The sequence below is a fragment of the Mauremys reevesii genome, linkage group 15, assembly GCF_016161935.1.
Source record: "Mauremys reevesii isolate NIE-2019 linkage group 15, ASM1616193v1, whole genome shotgun sequence".
NCBI classification, from domain to species: domain Eukaryota; kingdom Metazoa; phylum Chordata; order Testudines; family Geoemydidae; genus Mauremys; species Mauremys reevesii.
In genome coordinates this window covers 26,173,638-26,200,333 of record NC_052637.1, presented here as the reverse complement: position 1 = coordinate 26,200,333, position 26,696 = coordinate 26,173,638, and the positions used below count along the sequence as shown (strand labels likewise).

The 26,696-nt window shown below is 38.4% G+C and overlaps 2 protein-coding genes across 9 annotated transcripts in view; one reads left to right on the top strand and one right to left on the bottom strand.

Annotated features, from left to right (window-relative positions):
• TBCD (tubulin folding cofactor D) overlaps window positions 1–26,696 on the top strand; it is a 248,552-nt gene that overhangs the window by 65,162 nt on the left and 156,694 nt on the right. The gene's annotated exons all lie outside the window — the stretch shown is intronic.
• Window positions 1,668–9,864, bottom strand: ZNF750 (zinc finger protein 750). The gene is made up of 3 exons (XM_039501347.1): window positions 9,784–9,864; window positions 3,201–4,841; window positions 1,668–2,765 (listed from the first exon to the last, which is right to left on the bottom strand). Exons 2-3 carry the CDS (start codon window positions 4,634–4,636, stop codon window positions 2,048–2,050), a joined length of 2,154 nt encoding a protein of 717 aa, XP_039357281.1. The 5' UTR covers window positions 4,637–4,841; window positions 9,784–9,864; the 3' UTR covers window positions 1,668–2,047.

Here is a 26,696-nt window from a genome sequence, read left to right as displayed (position 1 = left end):
CTCTTCTCTTGGCCTAGTTGGCTTTCATTGGCCTAGTTCCTCTGTTCAAACTCAAATTGGTATTCTGTTGTTTGAAAATCTGTGGGAAATCTTTTTTTTCCCCCATGAAGGAATGTAAATCACTAACCAAGTTATTAGTGTCGGTTGTTAGAATTATCAAACATCCAATTCATGTAGTCTGCAGTTAATATTATATCTAGCAGAACCTTGCGTAGCCAAATCCATCTTATCCCAAGATACCATATTATCTGGAAATTAGATTATGCCCCTAAAGTGCATCAGTTGCATTGAAAAGCATCCGTTCTTCTTTAAATGCATTTTATGGCCATTGCTGTCTTTTGTATAAATGGAGATTTCCTGTATCTGAGTAATTAGTTGATGTGAAAGGTGTACCTGTGGTTTAAATTGTTTGATTGATCTTCCTTTGTTTTACTCAAACTGGGCAGTTTCAATTTTTTAACATCAGTTACATTAGCAGCTGCTGTACAAGTCCAAACATGATTATTTATGAATCATAAGTAGTACAGTTTTTTGTTAAACCTTTGGCAAAGCTTGTCTGGATAACATCTTTGTGGGATTTTAGGGAGTGCCTGTAATTTCCCAAATGTTTGGGATGTACAGTATGCAGATTCATTCACCTGTAGCTTTCCAGTGAAGGAAACTCATCTTAATATAATAAGATAGGGGACTGATATGCTAGGCCATGATTTACTTTAATTGCTAGCTCAAAAGCAAATAGTTATGTTTAATCTGCTATTGATTATTTTTTGTGCAAAACACACTTTACCAACAATAATAACATAGACAATTTATTCCTTAATCATTAACATATATTGAGTTAGTAATTAAAGTACAGTACATAGCTTTATTTGAAAAATGAGAAGTTCTTATACACAATTATAGAATTAGAAAATAGTTTGTCTGCAAAAGCACATTAAGTTCCAGAATTAGTGATACATATTTACTGAAATTGAAACCTTCACCAGCAGTGTTTTCCCCCAAGTGAAATAAATTATTGGCCCAACTATCCTTTTAGGCTGGGATTTCCAAAGGAGCCTAGGGGTGTTAGGTGCCTAAATCTTGTTGAACTTAAATGGAATGTGGACACCTAACTCCTTGGAAAATCCCAGCCTTAAGGCTTGTCTGCACACAGAGTTGTACTGGTTTAATTCAAGCTGTAAATTAAACTGTTTCAGTTAAACTGGTGCAAACCCTGTGTGAGCACTTATATTTCAACTTGAGAGGCTTATTTTGGTTTACATTTAAACCTGTTCTTAAATGACTAAGTTGGTTCTGGGCCTTTGCTATGTCTGTGTTCTCCTGCAGGACTAATTTGATGAAGAACAGGTTTAATTTAAACCAAAGTAAGCCTCTGAAGCTGGAATAAAAGTTCTCATGCAGGGATTTGCACTATTTTAACAGAATTGGTTTAATTAAACTGGTGCAAGCTTGTGTGTACCCAAGATCTTAAATTTATGAATGTTTCTTCAGTACAACCATTGTGGTATATTCACATTCAAAAGAGAGTTTTTAAACTAAAGTTTAAATAACAAATTTAAATTTTAAGCTGAATTTAAACTACTGCAGAATTAAAGAAAAATTATTTGCTAGGAGCAAAAAAAAATTAGATTAATTAAACAAAATTAAGTTAAATATGTTATGACAGCACATGATGAACGGTATATTGTTTCTAAAGTTTATAAATCTTGTAGTAAAAGCAGATGTAAAAGGTATTTTACCATATTGCAATTCCCAAAAACATCCATCTCATGTACTTTGATTGGCTTAAGTTATGAATGAAAAAGGTTTACTCATCAAAATCTGAGTTTAGACATAGGAAATTTCAATTACTTAAAAACATTAGTACAAAATTATAAACACATTCTATTTACATGGTAGTTTGTACATAGCTTCTTATGGTCCAAAAAAAAAAGTCAGCCAAACAAACGAAAAAAGAAGTCGGTACGGAGAAACTGTGTAATCTAGCAGATAAGTTTAACAGGTGCTCCATGATGTAAAAGGAAATACATTAGCAAGTGAAATAATATTATGATACTCGTGTTCTCTTTCTTAGAGTAAACACTCTGCTGCAGTCATTGGGTCTTACTCTTTTAGACCCTTGCTGTGCTTTTGCTGATTCTTTTTGATTTGTCCTTTTTTGTCCTTTTGCTTTGTGATTGCGGTGATTATCCTGAGTATCTGAAGAACAGAGGGTAGGCTCTGTACATGGAGTACTACAGTCTTGAGAACTTTGTTCTTCGTTGTCCAGTCTTCGTTTACTAGGACTATATGCAGCTAGCTGACAAAGAGCAACAGCTGCTGTTTGTTTTTGTTCATCAGAATTGTCAATTACTCTTAAATCTTGGACTTCAGTACTCTGTGCTGTGAAAGAAGGCTTGTCACAGGCACTGTTAGGATTCATTGTGTTGTATACATCTTCAGAATTTTCATTTTCATTGTTTGGAGTGGTGGCAGTCCCAGCATCATGTGATGAATGCTGAAATGAATTTTTCAGGCTGATTGTGTTGTAGGAATCTTTCACAGAGAGATTCAGAGGCATGTCTTGCAATTCAATAAAACTCTGAATTTCCATTTTGGAAGCATTTTTGTACAGGTGTTCATGAACAACTTCTGTGTGTGTGTCAGGCTTCTTTGAAAGATTAAGCGGCGTTATCCCTGTGTCGTCCTCTGCGTTGGACAGAGAGGCCTCATTCTTTGCTTGACTTTCAGTCTGAACATATGTATCTTCCCCAGTGACGTGAACACTGAAAGAAATGGAAACAAAAAACATAATTCACTAAGTTTTTATTTTCTGATGGTGGGTAGAAGGAGGAGAATAGTTTGACCAGAACTCTAACTACATTGGACACCCTTTAAATGTGAAAATCACTGTAGCTAATATCAGATTTGGTAGTGTTCTAGATATTTCTTTAGAGTAGGTATCAGGAAATGTGGATAGTAATGAAGTTATATATTTAAGGAAAGCTGGCAAGCTCTATTATGTAACCACTGTCCTTACAGGTTTTATGGGAGCTGGTATTATACTTTGCATAGATATAAATATAATTTTTTAAAACATTTAAAACATCCCAACAGTGTAATATTTTATATACTAGACATTTAAAATATGAATAGAGTTGTCTTTGTTTCCCCCTAGTAAATCTTAAAAAAGCAATTTGCAAAGGTTGGTTTTTTATTACCTGATAGATGAATCTCTATCTTGCTGGTTCTGCACATTTTGAAGTAGAGTTGATTGATCTATGCTTTTCCTCGCAAGTCTGAAGGCTGAGAAGTTTTCTTCCTGTTGGTCATACTTCCCAGTTACAGTGGAAGACGATTTGTTAGAGAGGTCAAACAGGCCTTCACAAACATGGCTTGTCTGAGTGAAGTTAGTTGGGCTGGGTCTACCAGGTGAGCCTGTTGCTGCACTCCCTGCACGGGGGCTCATTTTGGCATTCTCTCTTTCATTTGGGTCTTCTTTTGAATGATTTTTGGCATGCAGCAGTGGAATTTCTTTTTCATAATCAGTCTGCTTTTTATGGGAGCTTAATGAGTATTGTTGAGATGGACTTGAAGAAGTTGGGTACAGCAAGGTAGTTTCCTCCATTAGATGAGAACTTGTATCTCTACTAATACCAGCTACATGTGGAAATCTATAAAATGGAGGATCTGTTGGTCTGCAAAATCCATATGGCATTGGGGGACTGGAATGATATTGTGGAAGTAATCGGTAGTGCTCATATGATGATGGATTTATTGGCTTTGGGAGTGGCCCAGGGTGGGGAAGAAAATGTCGTTGATCTTGGGTCCCATAGACAGACAGCACAGAGTTTTCACACTCTGGTGAGTTACTTGGAAGCAAGTAAGGTGCATAGATAGCCAGTCCATGCTCATAAAAAGGGGGTGAATACTCTGGAATCATTGTATGCATGTAAGGTGGAATGGGACCAAAGCCTTTTGTGGGAGGAATTTTATGTGGAAACTCTGGTGGGATAAAAGTAGAACCTGTTTTCCATGGGTGGTTTGGAGCATGAAATGCAGACTTTGCATGAAAAGGCAAGCTTTTGTTGTTTGAATTAGACAGGGATATCATTTCAGGAACCTCATTAGTTTCTGGGCCTTTACTATGTCTGTGCTCTCCTACAGGAACAAAAGCTGAGGGCCTTACAATGCCATCCAAACCAGGCTGCATGTTGATTACACTTTCTGCTGTAGTACTGGCAGGAGTTAATTCCTTCTGTATTACAAGCTTTTGCCCTTGAGCTGATCTATTTGTTGTCTGATTTTGTAATTCTACATTTTCCTTGGCATCATCTTTTGCAAAAGCATATTGAGGCTTAGAATCAAGATTTGATAGACCATTTGTGATAGATTTAGAAGTTGATTTAGCTGTAGGTTCTATCTGATTGATCTGTTTGGGCTCCAAGGAACTAGACTTTGGGCACTTGATAACTCTATCCTGCTCTGATACTAAAGTAATTGAGTTTTTGCAGAGACCGTACTTCATATGGTTAAAAAGGTGGGATTTCTCATTGCAAGTAAAGGGGCACTGAAAACACTTATATTTAAATGGTTTTCCTGGAGGCCTTGGGATATAGTGAGGTTTCTTTGGTTTACGCTCTTTGAGGAGACTCATTTTTCTGCTTTAATACTTATATTTAATGTTCCTTTTATAACATATTTTTGCAGTTTTCTTCAGTTTCAAACTGTTGATGTTTTAAGTTTTTCAGGTTTCAAGAATCTCCTCTTCACATTAGAAAGGAAAATTTGATTTGAAGCCAGCTCCTCTGTTGCAAGATGTCAGGGAAAAATCAACACTCCAGTAACTTATAGTACAGGAACTGTAACAGAAAAATTAAAATAAAATATGCTGGCACACAAGAATTAAATAAAAAATGAATGCATTCTTCTGACCACATCTGAAGTTTTCCCCATTGAAATGTGTCAAGCACCTGTATTACCCATATGTAATATCAAGTGGGTGCATAGAAAGCTGAAGTCAAAGTTTTCAGACTTGGATGCCTAAAGTTAGGCATCCATGTGCATATTTAGGCACCTAAAGAAGTGGCCTGTTTTTTTTGTTTTGTTTTGTTTTTTTAGATATGCTCTAAAAAAAGCTCTTCTGAAAACCGAGGGAACATTCACTCAGAAGGTAAATGTGACAAAAAAGTATAAGTAGGGGGATCTGTAGGGAGGGGTGAAAGAAAAGGGGGAAGAAGGCAAGGGGTAGGTTCTGGCAGCAGCAGGTGGTATGGGGCAAGCCTGCCAGGCCAGCTGTAATCCCTCCTCCTCTTTCCCCTAGCTGGGTTGTTAGGGTGGAGAGTGGGATTGGCTCCACCCTTGAGAGCTGACCCAGTCTTTCCAAAGACTAACCAAAACTCCCTCCTGCCTGGCATAGCATCTCCTGGCAGTCTAAGTAAATGTCTGAAAGCTGGTCAGTCTGAATGGGTATGTTAGGCTGGCTAGTGTCTCAAGGATAAAACCAACTCCCATTTTGGGACTTAATTCAATTAAAAGACACGGGCATTAGAATCTCTAGTTAATAGCAGAATGGTCTGCTTGACTAACATTTAACATTCTTCATCTGTGTAGGGGACTGTGGGTGGTAAGGGGGGGATTGAGTGTGTGTGTGTGTGTGTGTACAATATGTAATATTCAGGTACAAACATGTGTCAGACAGCCATTGATTTATAGGGGTATGATCCACTTGCCTTCTTTCAGAGAACTAAAGAAGTGGATACTTTATATAGCCTGATGATTTTCGTGGTAGATAAGTCAGGAGGGCTTGTATCAGCTTGTTCCAGTATGTTCACTGATTCTGAAGGCGTGAGAACCTCTCAGAGTCAAGTTCTCATGATTTTATAGGATGTGTTATGGCAGAGATCTAAAAAATGATGATTTCATCACGAACTATAAGCATCATTATCAAAATGATGACTGTTGCAAAACCACGTACTGTATCTATTGTGTTACCCGAAACTTCAGGAATACTAATTGTGAGTGACTAGTGTAGTTTGATATTTTTCTAAAAGCTTTACTTACATAAAAGGTTGAATTAGAAGTATTAAAATATTAGATTTAGGAAAATAATTACTGGTAACTACATGCTGTTGAGATTTTATTTAAAGTATCAAGATGTCTTGCATTTCTCAAATCAGACACTTTATTAATAGAAAATTATGTGCAAGACATTAATATTGAAACCTGAAGGCAAAGCTAGAAAATTGCTGCTTATTTGAACAGGTATAGTAATTATAGAAAAATGTTCTTATATAAAATATATTTTGTGTTTTTGCTATCATAGAAATTTAAGTATTTACTGTTTTTAGTAGAATTGTAATCTTAAAGGCAGCTTGAATAAATTCAACAGCACTTTATGAAAAAAAGCTGTGTTTTAAATTTGACTAAGAATAAGCCTGGTTTTGATTCTTACAAACACTTGGTAAAGTATGTGATTTAAATATATAGCTTTACAACAGTTTAAATAACTAGAAACTAGTAATTGCATGGTAATATTTAATGTATTTCTCTACGTCAGGAAAAAAAATTCAGAGCTTTGTGGTTTTTTTCAGACATAGATCCTCGTAATCTCAGCATGTTAGTAAAATACATGCCAGCATGTTAAGATTTTGTCAGTATCGGTCACTTGTTAGAATTATAATTCAGTACACAGAAAATAAATTGCCAGATAAATGAAATTTAGCTAGAATCTCTATGAAATGTGCAAGCATTGCTCTTGCTAAAATAAGAAATGGAAAAAAAAGTTGTGTGATTTGCCCTTGTTTTGACTGAAATAAAGTTTGCTGCATTTTTGACTAATGTATAACTAAAGTGGAGAGCTTATAATAACTTGGTCCTGTCAGTTTGGACATGTTAGTCTTTGTGCTTTCTTGAAAGTACCAGAAATAATTGTGCTTGAAGATAGTGTTGTCAAAACAAACTACCCCGGGCATGCATACTTGAGCAGTTTACATCAACAGTTTTGAGTTTGTATTTTAATTTCAGATGACAATATTTATTATAAAGAGAATGTTAATTAGTTTTTCTTGTTTAATAATTAGTTTCTCTTTTGATTAATAATGTAAATTCTCATACTTTCCTCTTTGTGTATGTTTTTTTTTTCCTGTTGAACAGGAATCATTTGAATAATATTTTAACTATCCTTTCTTAATCATGTAAGTGGATTGCCGAACCTCTCAAAGCTAAAAATTCAGATTGTAGGAGTTGGCACCATCTTTGCAATGTGTGTATAAAAGGGCGAGAACTATAAAAGCTTTACAAATATATTTTTTAAAGTTTATTTTACCCTAGTGTGATTCTTACCTACCCGGCGTGATGCCAGTAGTGCTTATAGAGGAAGATGCCCTTACACCTCAGGCAACAAATAAGTACATTGAAGGTTATTCTGAGGTTTTCACCCCTCTTAATTTTAGGCCAGTGTCTGCCTGTTGTATCTGTCCTCTCCTTATTTGCAGTGCTTCCCTGAGGAGCACTAGCTAAACCTCTTACGGTTGAAAATGCCAAGAATAAAATGCTTCTGGTCCCAGCAAAGACTGAGAAATCCAGTTCCATTCTCTAAGTAAAACCCAACAATATTTGCAGGGGAATATATATCATAATTTAAAATAATTATTCACAAAATAAATACAGCTAGGAAAAATATTAGATGGTCTAAAATAGCTGTAAATTTTTAAAGTTGCTGTATGCGCAGTACATGGAAAGAATAATTACCTCATAGCTGCACTATATGTTGTTTGTGTGCTGGGGAAATTAAAAGTTAAACTGTTAATTTTAGAATAGCATTGTCAATGTTTTCATGGGGAAAAAAATTAGTTTTTTCTTAGAATCTGAATAATATACAAATGTAATATCTAAAATTTATCATAATCTTCAGTAATAGAGTCATAATTTTAAAGTAACACTTTATTTCATTATTACTGTGGCTATCTGATTTTTAAAATTCACATTGTTATAATAATTACATAATTATCCAAAGTTCCTATCCCTAGTTTCCAACCTCGCTGGTATTGTTAATGGAAAATGCATTTGGTTATTGTTTGGTGAAACTAGAACAGAAAGGTTCATTGGCCTTTTATGAATTGCTTGTCTATGATAGGTCTTTTAATGCAAACCGGGGTAGTCAATTATTTTTTTTTGTCAAGGTCCAAATTTCTTGGTCAAGGTCCAGACTCCAGAGAAACATTTTTCAAACCACAATAATGATAAGAAGTAAATAAAAGGTTTTGAGGTCTGTTCAAAAGCGTCCGGTGGTTCGGATTTGGCCCATGGGTCTGCCTGTTGAATATCCCTGTACTAGACTGTCCTTTTGCATAACAGCCCCTCACTCCTACTCCTCAGCCTAGATGTCTGTAATTTTGGGTGGCCACAAGTTTTTTTTGTCCTGGTTTTTAAAGAGACAAAACTGTTACCAGCCTCTTATTTTCATACTATGCTAGCAAATCCTACAAGAAAGAATATTGTGAATTTGTCACTATAAATAGTTGGTATGGGGGTTCTAAGTGGTAAAAGTTATTTAAAAAGTCTAATCTACCAAAGGGGTAGTTCCAGAATTGCTTTTATTGCAAACAGTGGTGGTAATTATAATCTTTCTTTGTAGGACATTGCTATGACAGGTTGTGTAACAGTTTGTCATACACATTAATATATATGCTCAGTTGTTGTTGCAGTATTCCTTTTGCTGATGTTGATTTTACTGACCAGGAGTACTCATTGGGGTGGAACATTTTGAAGGGCATGCTATAATTAAAATATTGTGATGTGGCATTATTGCATAATTCAAGGACATGCCATTGTCACCTAACTTGCGTGTTGCAAGAACAAGATTTGTGAGTTTTATTCCAGTTGAGATTTTCCAGTGATTAACTGCCACTCCCTCCTAGACTTTCAGTTCTTTTTCAACTGAAAAATAAATGTTAGCACAACTATTAGTTGATTGGGAGGAAGAGGGGTGGTTTGGCGGGTAAATAGAATAGGACCTAGGAGGTTGGGGAGAGAAGGATTTAAGGCTGCATGAATAGCTCAGCCAGGAAGCACAAGATAGTACCCCAAATCTGTGGTGTAAATACAAGGTTAATAGCTTCAGACCTCAGTTAATCAAATTAAACTGAGTTCAGTCATTTTTATAAATCACTGATGCATATTTAAATAATTTAAAACTGAAGTTGTTACATTGTATGTGCTTAATCATGGTACATTTTAATTAACCAAAGAGACAGATGATTGAGACTAATAAAAGAGCTGTATTCTTTCATACTGTGTAGAATATACCTCCTAGAAGCTTAACAAAAAATTGAAACAAGTGCTCAAGATCTTATTTTGCACTGATTTTTTCAGTTGGTCAAAATATTAATATTTTGTAGTTAGAGAATAATCTAAAGAATATCTGGTAACTAAAATATTTTTGTTGTCATAATTATACTACAGTTAAAATTGTTTATGTGCTTGGTAAACAGGTGCTTAAAATATTTTCATTGGAAGAATATAGTAATTAATGTAAAAAGTCAATGGGAGCTAAAATGAAGAAAAATCCTTTCTCACAAAATAAAATAATTATTTCACTTAAAAAGTTTTGTTAAAGTTTTTATCATAAAGCTTCTATGCAATAAGTGCACCTGCTAGAAGAGGAGTTATTTTGCTTACAGAGATAGTGAAATATAAATGCTAAAAGAATGATAAGGGAATACATTTTGATCACTTTGTATTAGGTGTCAGTCTGATTACCATTACTCTTTAATTGAATTTACGTTTTAAAAAAGTACTCACCAGATACGTAGATGGCTGAAGTGTTCAAGGTGATCACTGTTGCTAAGCTGTAGCTGTCAGTGCGGAGAGAGAAGTACCTGTTCTGTGCTTGATGGCTAAGTGAAACTGAAGGAGGCTGTTTCAGTGGGAGGGATTTAAAAAGTGTAGGAGTTGAGCCCTCAGGGTGTAGAGATGCACCTGATATTACTCCAGCCTGAAGCTACAATTCATGTATTTGTATCCACTGCTTTCGTTCAGCATTACCTCAGCGTCTGAGCTATCAAACAAAACTCTTGTCACTTTTGTGCCCTCCAACAAGCACATTTCTCTGTTCCCACGGACTGTCATGTTTGTACCACTGCATAATGATCTACTGTGTAAGTGGGGTGAAGCATGGTGTAGATGCGTGTTTAGCTTATGGTCTTTTAAATCCATTTAGGTGGGACACAGATCATAATGATTGTTTGGTAAACTGTAGAAAAAATTGCATGTAAAACACAGCAAGCTGCAACAAACAATATTTGGTTTTAGTTCTATAGAAACCATAGTTTTGTATGAATGCCTTTGTATGGTTGGCTTTTTAACACACTTGCTTATTATATTTTTTCTCTCCTTTTTATTGAAATCGCTTTGTCCTTCATGAGTCTCTTCTCTGGCGAAGGCGGGACTCAGCTAACCCCAAGCTTGCTTGCCACAGGAACCTGCCAAAGCTTGCTTATAATCGACAGCCAAATGCACAGATACTGTAAATGGAAAGGAGGCTCCTGAATAGGAAATTGATTATCACATCCACGCATTCACTCCTTTTGCAGTTTAACTTTATGGCTGTTGAGCAAACCAAATTATAACCCTTTGCTAGCATTAACACTTGCTTTTAGTTAGGTTTATAAATATGACAAATTTATTACCGTGTTTACTAGAACTAAATTAGACATCTAAAAGTTAACTTTGCAAAGCTATTAAATGAGGGAATATAGCTCTTATATTCTATCCCTGTAAAAGTCTTTATGATGCTTCATATTTTCTCTGAAATAAATTTCTTAGTTTTTGAAAGTCAGAACTTGATATAGGCAGAGTCAAAGTTCATGTAAAAGAGGGCTATGAAACAGCTCTCCACATTTAGTTTAACAAATTCCTTCATTTATTTCCCCTGTGAATTCATAGTGTAGTCAGGCAGTCAGCTTCAGACGGGGCACAGATTATTTAGTCTGATTTCCCCCCTCCCTTCCCTCCCGTGTGAGAATCAGTTGTGGAATTTCGAAAGAGTTTCTGCTGATCTGAAAGGGAAGGGTGGGTTTTTCTCGCTGGGTGTGTTACTTCAAGAAAGGAAAAACCAGAGGGAATGTTTCTGAATGAATATGAGTTTGGTAATTTGCCATTGAGGGAGCTCTTTTGTCAAGAGTGTTGTGTCAGGCCTCTACAACAGGAATATGGATACCAATAATTTGTTCTGTAAATGCTGTTTCTTAGTGTGTAGGCCATATTCACGGCTGGCATAAACAAGCATGATTTTGGGAGTTGTTTGTTTACACCAACAGTGATTTTTGCCTTCCATAGTTGTTTAAAATCTATGTGCCAAATCCTGTTATCAGTCTGCACTAATGTCTCCTATGGACTAAAATTGGAATTGTGCATGTGCAAGTTAATTTCATATTAGGTAGTAAGGTGTTTGGTTTAGATATGGTCTGTCTTTGTTTGCACAGCATTTCACATGATAGGGTGCCGAGTCTCACTTAGGCACTCAGGTGCTACTGCAATATAGATAAATAATAAATTTTAAGGCCCAGCAGACAACGTTATGTTTGTATTACAAAAATCATACAAAATATAAAACTGTTGATTTCCTTGTACAAGTATTGCTAAAAAAAGGGACACAGTGTGTCCTGTTTTTGCTTAGTATATAACATGGAGCCTATTAAACACTTAGCCGCTCCCTAGAAATGGCTGTTGTTAGGCAGGCCAGCCCAACTCAGCTGTGGCTGAAGTACAGCTGCAGCAGGGAACAGCTAAACAAATTGGAGGTACTACTATGTATATGTTAATAAGGTATAAAAGACATGAAATCCAAAGCCTTAGGAAAATTCCAACTGGTAGAACCGAAGTGGTAGGATAGCTCCTTTATAATCTCTGCTAGGAATAATAAATTCCAGTAACACAAAGACCTAATAAAAGCTGGTAACCAATATTTATTTTATTGTATTTTGTTAATTCATTGTACTTGCATTGTACTTGCAAGTACTTGCATTGTACTTGCAGCTTCTGTCATTATTAGATGAACCTAGCCAGTCACCTGATGGGTGACCCCGTTTAAACGACGATGAGCACGACAGTCATATTAGATGGTATAAACTCCAGGACTGATGTAACACTGGTGTTTATCACTGAGCTGTCCTTTTATCATTGTTTTAAATGGCCTTTTATTTCTGCAGAGGTCTGTGTCTATAGTTTAAGTCCTGCCCATTCTGTAGGCTAGGAAATGATTCCTATGAATCTTAAATGGAATTTAGACCAGTCTTCCTAACAATCACATAAGTGTTACCTAGTGGCCATAGTTGGTTTCCTCTGACAATTGTACTGTAGTAAATAGCCTTTCTTTAAGATGCCTAAATGCTAGAGTATAGATGCTCTATATATAGTAAGAAAGGTAGCTAAAGATCTATGTTGTTTAATTTATCCCTTTATTTCTGAGACTCAAAAGTATAGTTAACTTAGTCAGAGAAAAGTGTAGGGAATTTTTGTAACAGCCTATGATTTCCTCACCTAAAAACATGGAGGGTTTTTGGTCTGTCTTTGATGTAAAGAACTATTTTTAATACAGCAAATTGTTCACCTATATTTAATTTCCCTCACCAATTTTCTCTTATTTTACACCACCACCCTTCAAGGTCTGTGTAACAATGTCCACTACCTTGCTGATGGTTATTTTTCTCCAGGGTCATTTTGGCGTTTGCCATTGTTGGGGCTTCTCTGAAAGCAGAAATCTGAGTTCCCACCTTAGATGAAGCAGAGTCAAAAAGGGTGTAATAGTTTAGGCATCTTGTCCAGGGCAAAGGGAGTTGTGAATCCCCATCTCAAACAGAGCTGCAAAAGAGATGGCAATCTCCAGCATTAAATTTCTGCATCCTACTAAAGTTGTTTGAAAAGTATAAATATATTGAGCAGCTAGTACAGATAATGTAAAGAATCATAACAGGTAACTGTAATGTAACTCATCTGGTTGGTTACTACAGATGCTTTCATTTAAGAATAGAAATATTACCTGAAAACATAATCACATGTCCAGGAAGTCCCCGCTTTTCACTGCAGAACCTGTCGATGTAGTTAAGTGTTGACAGATCCAGTAACAATTAGCATGCTTTGGATTACATTACCCTAGCCAATTCCAAAATAGCAGAATCTTCTTTGAATCTATTTGGTATGACTCCAGTGTTATGGCTCCTGCTGTGCCCCAAAACATGCGTGGATTTTACACAATATCCTCTTAAGTATCCTCTTCCAGTTCCAGATGGATAGTTTTAATAATTCTCCAGTAACCCCTTTTGAGACATCTTTGTTCTTCCTAACGACTTTGAGTTCCTGACTTTGGAGATCCGTCTGGGCATGTTAGCTTGGCAATCTTTTATAAGCCATTTGTCCAAGCTCACTAGTTCAACATATTCGTACAGAAAATATATTAAAATTCTGAAGTTTAACACCAAACTACAAATGATATTGTCAGGTGTTTATTGTGGCCTATATTGTAACTCCCTTTTTGGCATTGGACACTAGGATGATTCTTGTGCTGGCTCCTAACATCTCCCCTGGGTAGTGAACCAGCATTGGGGAAGCAGGTTACTTTGGAAGTAGATGCTTGGGGCAGTGTTATAGACTGTTTATAATAAGGGGTTTTAGTAGTCATTGTTTTCTTTGTGTACCAGTCCAGCAGAGAACCAAAATATGCCTTGCTTCTATTTGTGGTTGGCACTTGTGTTTTTTATTTTGCTCCAATTTCCATGTTTGCTTAGGATCGCTGGCACAAATCCACTTGCTGATATACTATCTAGTGTTTAATTTAGAATTAATATGTACATACCTTAATTGTTCCATGTTCAGTCCTACTATACCTAAAATTGTTCTAGACGCTGTCAGAATGCTAAACTCGAGGGGCTAGTCTGATTAGTTATATGTGATATATTCCAAGTATGATTCTGGGCATAGGTTTTTTTTTTTTTTTTTTTTTTTTCCCTCTTAGAAATTTGACTTCTGCTTCCTTGAAAGATGTTAATAAGTTAAAATTTAGGTAGAATTTTTTAAAGACTTTCCACTGGAGAGAGGAAATATCCCTTATGGTGTGTTTTCTTATCTGCCTTATGCGCTTTATTATTAAAGATTTCTAAATCAGCAGCTAAAACATATTTAGTTGAATAAGATATTTGTCCTATTTCTGAAAAAGATTTTAAGAGTGAAATTCCTGTACTGTCCTTACTAATTGATTATATTATGTTATCTACTCTAAATATTTAAGTATAGGTAAACATTGCATGTTAGCAATTAGCCACGTGACTTCCATTAACTTTAACTGTAGTTGTGAGGCTAAATTCTTGCACACTGAAAATTTACTCCTTCAAGCAAAATTATTAGAAGTCAATTAGACAGATGAGGTGGTTGAGGCAGTGTCTTTTATTGGACCAACTTCTGTTGGTGAAAGAGACAAGCTTTTGAGCTCTCAGAGAGGTCTTCTTCAGGTCTGGGAAAGGTAATCAGGGTGGCACAGCTGAATATATGGTGGAACAAATTAAGAAGTTAACTTGTTATAAGAGACCATTTGAGGAGAAGTGGGCAGTTAAGACCTCTGCAGTCATAGGCTGAAGGAGGGTTAGTGATTTACAGATTGTTGTAATCAGCCATAAATCCAGTGTCTTTACTGAGTCTGTGGTTTTTAATATCTAGCAAAATTATGAATTTAAGCTCCCTGGCTTGTCTTTTGAAGGTGTTGTGCAGGTTTTCTTTGAGGTCAGATATGGAGTGATCATTTTGTGAAAAGTGTTCACCCAGAGGTGCTATGGTGTTTTTTGTCTTTTATCATTATTCTCTGTGACTTCACTTGAGAGCACAGTGATTTTTTTGGTCAGGTTTCACTCACATAGCTGTTATTGGGGCAGTTAGCGCACTGGATGCGGTACATCCCAAGTTGTGAGAGGCACATGTAGAACCCATGGATGTTGAAATTGTGTTGTGGGAGGTATTGATCATCATAACAGTTGGATGTATGTCTGCAGGTTTTGCGTCTGTTGTTCTGACAGAATTTGGTGCCACTTTGAGTTGGTGTATCTGGTCTGTGGGGAGCTTGCTTCTGATGAGTGTAGTGAGATTGGGGGTAGTTGGAATGCTAAAAGAGGAGGTTCAGGAATGGTTTCTTTCAGGATGTCATTTAAAATGTTAATATCAGGAATCATTATTGGAGAACTAGAGTGGAATACTACACTGAGGATTGTAGCTCTCTTAAATGAAAAGCTTCTTACTGTACAGCATTTGTAGGTGATGAAATCTTAATATGCGAACTTGGTTGCTGTATGATTTCACATCTCTTTGGTCTTGCTGCTGTATTTGTGGTTTTGTAGGCTTCAGCTTTTTTTTTTTTTATAAAGTTAATTGGGTGGGGATAAATACTAAATCAACAAGAGAATCCTCATTTACTTGAATTTCCGGTTTGCTTGTGAAAGGCCCTTATTAAAATTTCTTTTGATGACATTACAGTATAAATTTTAAAATGCCAAGGGTTTCCTAATATGCCAGCAGTGAGATTAAAAGCGTTTATACTGAAGTCTCCACAGCTTCTTGATCACTTCAGACAGTCAGAGCTATATTTAACTAGCAGCTGTAAAATTAGGGGGCTGATCTTGCTCCTATTAAAGTCAATGTTAGTTTTGTAATTGATTTCATGTTTGCAGGTAACTTAATTTTTGCCTAGTGTACTGTATGGTCCAAGCACATTCTTACTCTTTTTTGTATTTAAACATACTAATTGTTAAAGTAAGATTGGAAGCAGTTATTTCATGGAGATTAGAGGAAATGAAGCAGAGGGGAGACAAGAGGTGCAGCAGAATGACTTTGCATGGTTGAACATGAAACTGGATTGGTGTTAATTTGGCAGGATTCCAGTAAGGAAAACACTTTTGTTGTCAACTAGCCTACACATTCATACTCACTTATTCACTCGCAGAGGATAAATTTAATCTCTCTTCCTGTACTGTGTCTAATAATGAAAGCTACTTTTTATACAGCATTTTATATGGAAAGCACTCACTTTGATATACATAAAGAGTCGACTATGTGGTTGGCTCAGAGGCTACTGACAGTTCAGTGTAGGCTACTGACAGTTCAAAACTTGGTTTCTCACTCCCAAACTAGTGGGATCTGGGAACATTATGGATGCAGTAGAATCAGTTTCTGATATAGAAGGTGGAAGAGAATGCTTTGCATACCTCTTTAGCACTCAGTGCATAGTAGGAGGAGGGAAATAACTTACAAACTGAAACAACTATTTTCAGGAGAGGGAGGGAGGGAGGGAGAGAAGAAGAGGTGGGGAGAAGGGGTAGAGGATAGAAGGAAGGAAGAGTGGAACATGGAGGGCTGAGAGGAGAGGGACTATAAGAGATGAGGGTGGAAAGCAATCAGAATAAACAGACAGGACATAAAAGAAAAGTCCAGGGACTGAGAAAGACATTCATCTGCTTCTGGGGAATGGCTTTTCCTCCAATCGCTTGCTCTGCCTCTGGGAGTGCCTGTTTTTACCTTTGTAATTCCATGTAGCTGGGATCAGTGGTCCATGGGGCTTGATGTCTCTCTTGATCTCATATAGGAGTAACCTTGGTTGACCTCATTTCTTGCCCTTGCTATGGCTCAGGTTGCTGTTTGGAGGGAGTCTTTATAGCTTCCAGGACTAGCTCCATCCTTGGGACTCCTTGCTTTACTGCAACCAAACAAGAGCATGGAATCTAATGCTGTCAGTACAGAAAAGACCAGTGTGCTGATTTAGTGGAATAAATGTTCCAGTGAATGGTAATCATGGTGTATTGTTTCTGTAAGAGGCATAGAGGCATACACTATGTAGAAGTACACTAATAAATATTTCTGTAAGATATTGAAAAGAACAGTCTAGGTCCTCCGCCAATATAAATTGGCATAGCACCATTAACTACATCAGTTTACACCAACTGAAGATCTAGGGTAGAATTATCAAAAGCACCTAAGAGACTTAGCCTGTGTCCCATTTTTCAAAACATTTGGAAGCCTCAGACTCACTGAAAGGCAATGGGACTTGTGCTTCTAAATTCCTTAGGTGCTCTTGAAAATTTTACTCTGGACCAATATTTCGGCAAAGATTTATGTAAATTAAGCAACCTTTCAGTTCTTGCAGCCGCCTTTCAGTTTTCATTTCTATTCTGTTCCCAAAATGTATACCATATCCATCGCCAGTTAAATAGATATATGAAATGAGAGCTTTTTATGCTGCCATCATCGCTGTGCTGAGGTTTCACTAATCTCAATGGCAGAAACAGAAAGAAACATCCACCTATGTGTAACCTTCTGTGTTTATATTATACAAAAGTTCTCAGCTATTGTGAATGGTCTTATTAATTTGATTATAGTGGATATGTCCTTTGTGACTTGTGATAACAGAATCTTTATTGCTGCTGTTTGAGGCACAGAGATACCAGCATACTTGTTGATGTTGGTAACGTAACAAACCTCCATGTGTTTTGATCTGGTAGTACGCAGAATGGGGACACTTGATGTTAGAAGGAAGCTTGATTCAGCAGTTGATGTCAAGATGTGTGTATATTTATGCAAGGTCACTATCAGACTCTGTGGCCAAGGAGAGCAAGAGCCAAGAGTGAAATAATCCAAGAGAATTATAGTTTTTGTTGATAATGATATACTTGTCTTTACAGGCAATTGAGTTGAATGTTAAAAAAAAATTCTTAAAACTGCTTCATTGAGAAGGTATAGCACCTTCATGTGTTGGACCAAGGATTTGAAATCTTGTTAAGGGGATTGCCTTTGTGTCAGGAATGTGTCTTTTGTTGTTCCTATGTAAGAAATGCCAGGATTTGGCCAAGTTAGAAATATTAGAAAAATCAGTTTGCACATGCTCAGTAGAGGCTTGTTAGAGTTTGGCAGCTAAATTACTCAAAGATTCCATCTGTACTGAGCATGTTCCATCCTGGGTCTGGAGGGCTTGAGGAAGACTTTTCCTGCCCTTGTTCCTCCTGGCAGCCAGGGGCCAATGTGATTTCAGAATGCCAGAATTGAGAACATAGTGTCTGTGGTGCTCTCAATACTGCCCCCTGCTGGTGTCCACACAGTATGGAGGAGGAAACTGGCTGTGGGGAGTTAATTGGGACAAGGAATCTGTAGAGGTGGGCAAACTGGGACTCAGTTGACGGAAGTGGGTAGGTGCAGGAAGACAGATTGGACAAAGAGGTGGCATGGCAAATGAGACTGGCTGAGCAGAGAGACTGGAACAAGGAGGCTGGGGAAAGAGAGGAAGATGACAGGGACTCAGGTGAGGATCGTGGAGGGGGACATTGCTAGTGGTTTGGCAAGAAAACTAGAACTGGGATGAGAAGCCAAGAGTGGTGATGTTGTTATGGAGTGGTATTCTGTTCTTATGGCAATTGATGATATGTTCTATATATATGTACTGATTCCTTTCTCTTTTCAGCCTCGAGAGTAGGTTGCGTAATATTCATGTGGAAGGGCCTTAGTTTTTTTGGAAAGAGAACCCATCAGGAAGTCAGGCTACTGAGGTGTATTATTCTGCTTTGTGGTGTTAGTTCATTGTGAGGCTTTTGGTAGGTGTCCAGGTACTTTTAATCCTTTTCATCATTAGCAGGGTGTTGAAGCACTGGAATGGGTTACCTAAGGATGTGGTGGAATCTCCATCCTTAGAGGTTTTTAAGGCCCGGCTTGACAAAGCCCTGGCTGGGATGATTTAGTTGGGATTGGTCCTGCTTTGAGCAGGGGGTTGGACTAGATGACCTCCTGAGATCTCTTCCAACCCGAATCTTCTATGATTCTATGATAAAAGAAGAAATGGAAGATAGATTATTTTAATTAGGAAAACAAAGAACACAAGGACTTGCAAAGGCTAATTACAGAAGAGTAGCTTTCCTTTTAACTCTTGGAGGGATTTTAAAAATGATATAAGGTTTTAAAAATAATACATTGAGGAAAAATTATTGGGCATTGTGATGGGATGTACAAATACCACACTGGAGAGCAAGAGGGGTTAAGGAACAGCTCTGGGCTTAGGTGGCCCTGCCCAGCCACACCTGCAAAGCCTGCACGTGCTGGAGGCGGTGCTTTAAAAAGGAGGCAGAGAAGTGAGGAGGTAGGCAGGCAGTGGAACAGAGCAGTTGGCTGCTCTGAGCTCTTAGAGGAAAGTACTACAGGAGCTCATTGGTTAAGACTTGACAACACAGACCTGTACAAACCTACAAAGGAAAGGCAGGTGACTGAGTGTACAGGTCAGAGACTTGATTAAGTTTCTGTGATGCTAACAGAGACTGGGGTAGGAAGTGGTCCGGGAGGGCTGCTGCTTTCATAGCTGTAGAATTTTTAACCCCCATCCCCTACCCCCAAGCCCTGTTTCAGGACAGCATTTAAGCACATAGTTAAATGTTGTCCTGAGTAAGATGCTTTCCTAAATCTGGGCCTAAAACCCAAATATTCAAAAGTAACCACAGCACATAAATATTAAATGCATTCTTTTGCTGGACACTAAAGTGAAAATTTCAAACCTAGGTGACTGAAATAAATATAAGTGGCCTGATTGTCACAGATGCTGAGCATCCACAAATCCCATCAGAGTCACTGAGAGCTGCATGCTTTCATCTGTGAAAATCAGGCCTCTTAATTTTAAATGCCTAAATATGTATTTAGGAGCCTAATTTTAGGTACCGAGGTTTCAAAATTCTGGTCTTAATTCTGAAACTGCTTGATCGCAAAATTAAAATTGCTTATGATTTAAAATGAGAGCACTTTCTTTGACATTTGAGTAATGATGATGGATATGCTATGTAAAATGTGGCATGTTGACTTGCTGCACAGAGTGCATGATCTTTTCACTCCTCATTATTGTCTTAGGCTCTTAAACAAGTTAAACCCACCTAAGGATACATCCACAATATGTTTGTTTTGGGGAGTAGTATTTTTGTGCTTCAAATGTATGAATTTAGTATGTTTCTTGAACAAAATTAATTCTACCTACCTATGTTTACAGCTTTGTTTTTATACTTTGTGATTCATTAATAATCCTGACATGCTTAGTCTTTTTAAAAGTGCATTTTACACAGTACTTTACTAGTAGTAGCCACCTAACTTTTTGTTGGAAATAATTATATATCTGTTTAGTATTTCTGTCTTATTTATGATCCTAAAATACTAGGAACTTTGCTTACTATTCTTACACTAATTTGGGTTATCTGAATTACATAATCTCAAGTAAAGTAAGAGAAAAAGACCTGCCCACGAAAGTTGCACCAGCTGAATTCAAGTAATTTTTTTTAAAGAGTGGTTTATTTTAGGTTAGCTTAAACCAGTTCCTAACTGACTTAAGCTAAACTGAAATAAACATGGTTTAACCAAAATAGTGTCTGTCAACACAGGGGTTTGCACAAGTTTATAATCAGTTAAACCTGTGCAAGTTTCTCATGTAGACAAGCCCTAAGGCTAAAGGAGATTTTTTTTTTAATTGCTCTATTCCTGTGTCTTATATACTAAACATTGCAATGAATGGAAAGCACAGCAATGTGTGATAGTGAGGTCTAAGTGCATCTGTGATTCTTGATGATACTTGCTATATTCCAGCTGCATGCAGAACACCTTTGGAAAAATCAGTTGATTTAAAGACTGAAGCTAGAGGCATTTTTGTTCATTTAGATTAAAATGTCTGACTTGACTAATATTGCATGTTAGTTTCATTAATTAGAAAGTGTTTTAAGATTTTCTGTGCAAGTTGTTGTTATAAGGTATTATTTGCCTAAAACCTGTGTTAAAAAGCAAAATATTTTTTATATTACTGTTTCCCTACAGTCTTTGAGAGAACCTTCTAATCTATGTAAAGATGGGAGGACAGAAGTTGTTTCTCTGTTTTTCACAGGACCTGAAGAAAATGCTGTGTTGCAACCTGCAGTTATGTTGTTAGGTTAGGTTAGGTAGGGTGGAGTGTAACAGGTGCTTATTACTACCTCTAGGCTATAGCTAAAGGTGACTGTATTTTCTTGAACGTTCACAGAGCTCAACAGGTGGATACTATTTTAATAACTGGATTGAGAGTGGATTCTGTTTCCTATCTGAACAAGATGATGTACATCCAATACATAGCAATTTTACAAATTCAAAAATTGTTAATTTCAACCACATTTGTTCAATTACTCAAAATAAATGAGCATGTTCCCAGTTTTCTCAAAGTACGATGAAACACTCTAGCTCCTGCATTTCTAGTCCCTTCTTGCTTTTCTTTTGGAAGTTGATTTTAGCTACAAGTTAATGAAATTCTTTTGAATTCGTGAAAATTGTTAGTAATGTAGACATACATACACACAGCAATGTGAAAATAGAGAATATTTGACAGTTGACTGCATAACAAATTATAATTACATCACTGATCAAATACAAAAGCTGATTGTAAAGCACTAGAGTCTTTTACTGCTCAACATGCCAAACAAAGCTGTAGGAGAGAATGAACCTAATCTGTTTACTTTTAGAAAAAGCTTAGGCAAGATTTAATTAATTTAAAAAAGTGTGTGCCTGTGGGAAGTGTGAAAAATCTCCACATAATAACAAGCTGCACAATATCAAGAATTTTGGGGAACAGTATTATGAACAAAGGGCCAGATGCTGCAAATATTCTGTCCACACTACTCTCTGTTAACTTCATATGGAATCTCATGTACGTAGCAGCTATGGCACCAGTCTTTGAGTGGTTTCTGTGTTGCTAGAACCCTGGGTTAAAAAGTACATCAGTATACTAAGAGTAGTTTGGGTGTATGTTGATATTTATGGTACTTGAATACCAAGATAAAACACGCTTAATGCAAGCGTTACAATTTATTCTAAAGTTTGATCATGAACCTGCAAATGCTTAATGCCCTGAACAATCCTGTTGAACTAAATCAGGTGGCATATGTTACCCACAGAAATGGAAGATTTTGTAGCATTGGGTCCTAAGCACTTAAGACTATCTAGTAATGTATTTATGTAATCTTGTGGGTATTTTTATGTTACGTTTCATAATTTTGACAATGTCAGAACTAGTACAACAAAAACATATTAAGCAGATGTAAAGGTATGGGCGAACAAATCATGCCAAACAACCTAATTTCGTCCTTTAACAGGGTTACTGGCCTAGTGGTACAGCATTTCAGAGGACAAGGTTAGAATTCAAAATGACCTTGATAAATTGGAGGATTGGTCTGAAATCAATAAAATGAAATTCAGTAAAGATAAGTGCAAAGTACTTCACAGCTACAAAATGGGGAATAACTAATAGTACTGATGAAAAGGATCTGGGGATTATGGCGGATCACAAACTGAATACAAGTCAACAATGTGATGCAGTTACAAATAGACTAATATTCTGGGGTATATTAGTAGGGCTGTTGTACATAAGACATGGGAGGTAATTTTTCTTACCTACTTGGGACTGGTGATGCCTCAGCTGGAGGATTATGTTAGGGTTTGGGTGCCATGCTTTAGGAAAGATATCAGTAAATTAGAGAGGGTCCAGAGGAAGCAACAAAAATGCAGGGCTGAATTAACTCTTTGTGGGACCAGCGCCAAACATATTTGTGGGTCTCCAAGGGGAATGATTATAAAAGATTGTAAAATGAAAGGGTTGGGTGGGCAGAAGGCTCAGGGCTGCGGGTCGGGAGCGAAGGGCACTGACAGAGTGTGTGGGGGAGTCCAGGGCTTGGCCTGGCTGCAGGAGGCTGCCCAGATTGGTCCCTGAAGCGAGGCAGAGGCTCGGGGTAAAAGCACAGTGGAGCATGATGGTGGAGAGGATTGATCCCTGCTGGCGGGAGTGAGGCAGGGGCCGGGGACAAGAGCACAGTGGGGCATAGTGGGGAGGATTGGTCCCCGACCAGAGCAAGGCAGGGGCTGGGGGCAAGAGCACTGTGGGGCATGGTGGGGAGGATTGGTCCCCAACCAGAGAAGGGCCAGGGGCAAGCATAGGTGCTGGAACTAGGGGTATGGGGGTGCTGTTGCACCTCCTGGCGAGAAATGGTTTCCATTATATCCAGGGTTTACAGTTTGGTTCAATGGCTCTCAGCACCCCCACTATAAAAATTGTTCCAGCACCTCTGGGGGCAAGAGCACAGCGGGGCAGGGGGGAGGGTCAGTCTCTGAAGCGAAGGGGGGGCTGGGTGTAAGCACAGCAGGATGGTGGTGTTGGTGGGGAAACAGGATTTCCCCCTCCCAGGCCGCACAGAGTTGATACCTACCTTTCTCTGCTGGAGCTGGTCCTAGCCAGTTCTTTGTCTCTCTTTCCTGCTGAGTTGCTCCTCCTCCAGCAGCTGCTCTTCCTGCTCTCGGGGTGGGGGCCGGGGTGTGGGGGCGAATGAGATAAAATATGGTTACTCCTGTAACTGGACTTTTAGTTTCTGGTCAGCACTGCCAGGTCCCCTTTTCTACTGGAGTGGAGTTTCCAGTTGAAAACTGGATACCTGGCAAAAGGGGCGCCAGAATAACCTCGGGGGGGAGGGGGCATTATTTTTAAAAGTGGGAGGGCTAAGCCTTAAAGGTGATCAGGAAGGGGGTGGAACCAGTGGTGGGAGAGGGGAGGAGCTGGGGGCAGAGAGAAACCTTGGCTAGGCTGGCCAAATTGAGCAAGTCATGGGAGGGAGCCAGGGGATGGAGAGGAGCTAGCGGGCAGGGCCCTGTCTGTGCTGCCCAGGTAGGTTGGAGACTGGGGATCAGGTGACAGCATTCCCCTGCCCATGTGGCAGCAAAGAGCAGGGATCCCCATTCTCAGCACATTGTTGCGCTTGTTTTCCCCCCCCCCCCCCCCCCCGGGAGGGCCGGTTCCAGCCTTTTTTGCCGCCCTAAGCAGTGACGAAAAAAGAAAAGCCCAATTGAGCGGAGCAATTGAGCTGCTGCTGAAGTGCTGCCGAAGAGGAGGTGAGGCACTGAAGGACCCGCTGCTGAATTGCTGCCGCAGGCCTGGACATGCCGCCCCAACAACGGACGGACTGCTGCCTCTTTCTATTGGCTGCTTCAGGCACCTGCTTCCTTTGCTGGTGTCTGGAGCTGGCCATGCTCACACCTGACCCACCAACAAAGTGCGAGCAGGTCGGGAAAGCTTGGGCGCATAGAGTGGCCTCAGCCCCTCAGCTGCCCCATTCCTCCCCAATATAAAAGATTGTTATAAAGAGGATAACGATCAGTTACTTTCCATGTCCACTGAAGGTAGGACTGAAAGTAATCAGCTTAATCTTCAGCAAGGGAAATTTATGTTGGATATTAGGAAAAACTTTCTAACTATAAGGATAGTTATGCATTGGAATAGGTTACCAAGGGGAGTTGTGGAATACCTATCATTGGGGATGTTTAAGAATGGGTTAGACAAACACTTGTCGGGGATGGACTAGGTTTTCTTGGTCATGTCTAGGCGCAGGGAGCTGGAGTTGATGACCTCTCGATGGCTTTTTCAGTCCTACTTTTTTATGATTCTATAATCCTGATAACTGGGTACCACAGTGAATAGGTGTCTTAGAGACAGAATGTTGTCTATGGTGTATAAAAAGTCACACTGAATTTTGGAGTTATCAGATTTGAGATACCGACATCTTGAATGATTAAGTACAAATTGTTGTGAACTAAATACTGTTTACAGAGTAAAATAGATAAAATGTACTGTATTTTATACTTTCAGCAAGTATAGGCCTGTGAATAATTAATTGCTAAAAATTATGTGAATAATTAATTGTTAAAAAATATAGGGTTTTATCTAATAATGGAATTATATTATGACTTTATTTCAGAATAATGACTCGCTTTCAAAAAGCCATGATATATCTAGAGGCTTTGAAGAGGGGACAGAATCACTGTAGGACCTCAGACATGAGACTGCAGTACTTGGTTCATCTGCTTTGGAAGGATAACTGGCTGAATTCACTCTGCCAGGAATAGAAATAGTAACTAGTTTGTTTGAATAATTTTTTTTTTGTATAGTGACAAATGTGTCCTCAGCTGGCTTTAGGGAGTTTACATGATCATATCAGAAGATGACTCTCATTTTCTTTTAATATTCTTGAGATGTATTTTATGCCTTTCTCTGCCAGGTTAAAGAGCTCTCTACTATCAGAAATGTTTTCTTCATGAAGCTGCTTCTAGACTTGATCAGGTCACCTTGTAACATTCCTTTTGACAAGTTTAAATAGCGTTCCCTTTGATAAGTCCTCAATTCTTTCACTGTAAGGTGGGTTTTCCTGACCTCAGATCATTCATGTACCTCTTTTCTAAACACATTCATGTTTTTCAGCATTCTTTTTGAATTGTGAACGTCAGAACTGAACACAGTATTCCAGTGAAGGTTTCACCAGTGCATTATACAAAGATAATACCACCCCCTTATTCCTGTTCAGTATTTTCCTGCTTACTCATCCTAGGAATGCATTAGCCCTTTTAATCACAGCATGGCATTGGGAGTTCATGTTCAGATGGTTATCCCCCATGAACCCTAAATCCTTTTCTGAATCACTTCTTTATAGGATATAGTCCCCCTGTAATTGGGACATGCGTTCTTGGTTCCTAGATATTTGACCTTGCCGTTGGCTGTATTAAAACACTTTTGACTGTGATCCAGATAGCTTGTATAACTGAATTGTCATTATTTATCACTCCACCAATCTTGGTTTCATCTGCAGACTTACTCGGGATCTGGAAGAAGTTATAAAATCATTGCTGGTAAATTTGAATGGCATTGATCCAAGAACAGATCTTTGTAGGACCTCACTGGAAACATCCCCATTTGATGATGACTTAAACTGATGAAAATCTCATCAAATAAATTATTTATATCTATCAGTTAGCAAGCTTTTAATATGTGCTACATTGATTTTGTATGAGCTATTTTTTTTTAACTGGAATGAATGTCAATGTGGTACTAAGTCAATGTATCAGCATAAGTCATCAGCCCCCTTCCTCATGTCCTGTCACTCAGCCTTTCTGTGACTTTCAGTCCATCAGCACCGATAACTTTTACTCTCACCCTTCTGCTCCCTGCCATCTCTTCCCTTTCTTCCATTGATATGGCTGTTGAGTCTCTTCATGCTTCTCTCTCTTCCACCCTTGATTTCTTTGCTCCTCTCTCTCATCACAAGGTTTGCTCTGCCAACCCGCAGCCTCGGTGTACCCGCAACACCTGCTTCCTCCATTCCTGCACTCTCACTGTGGAGCATCTCTGGCAGAAATCTCTTGACCAGGGTGACTTCCTCTACTATAAATTCATTCTCTCCTCCTTCAGTTCTTCCATCTTCCTGGCTAAACAACTCTGTTTCTCCAAAATAATTGAATCCCACATATGAAATACCGGTGTCCTTTTTACTACCTTTAATTCACTCCCCACACCATTCCTCCACCTGCCTCCACTTCTCTTTGCACAAGAACTCACCAATTTCTTCCAAGAGACAATGGGACCTCAGTGGGACCTTCTCTTCCCCCCCCCCCCGCGACTTGTTTTCCCTTCTCCACCTACAACTCTCTTTCGTTTTCTTCTCCACTGTCACAAGTGCAAAATTTCTTGCACCTTCACTTGCCACATGGACCCATGCAATCTTCTAATCTCCTTCATGCTCACTCTTATCCCCACCTGTACTCGTATCCTTAACCTCTAACTCTCCTCTGGCTCTTTCCCCTCACAATACAAGCATGTTTTAGTCTCTTCC

Excerpts from the sequence above, each read along its gene's own strand:
- ZNF750 (XM_039501347.1), bottom strand. The coding sequence starts at position 4,636 with ATGAGTCTCCTCAAAGAGCGTAAACCAAAGAAACCTCACTATATCCCA. Across the intron at positions 2,766-3,200 it reads GATAGAGATTCATCTATCAG|TGTTCACGTCACTGGGGAAG; the intron begins GTAATAAAAAAC and ends CATTTCTTTCAG.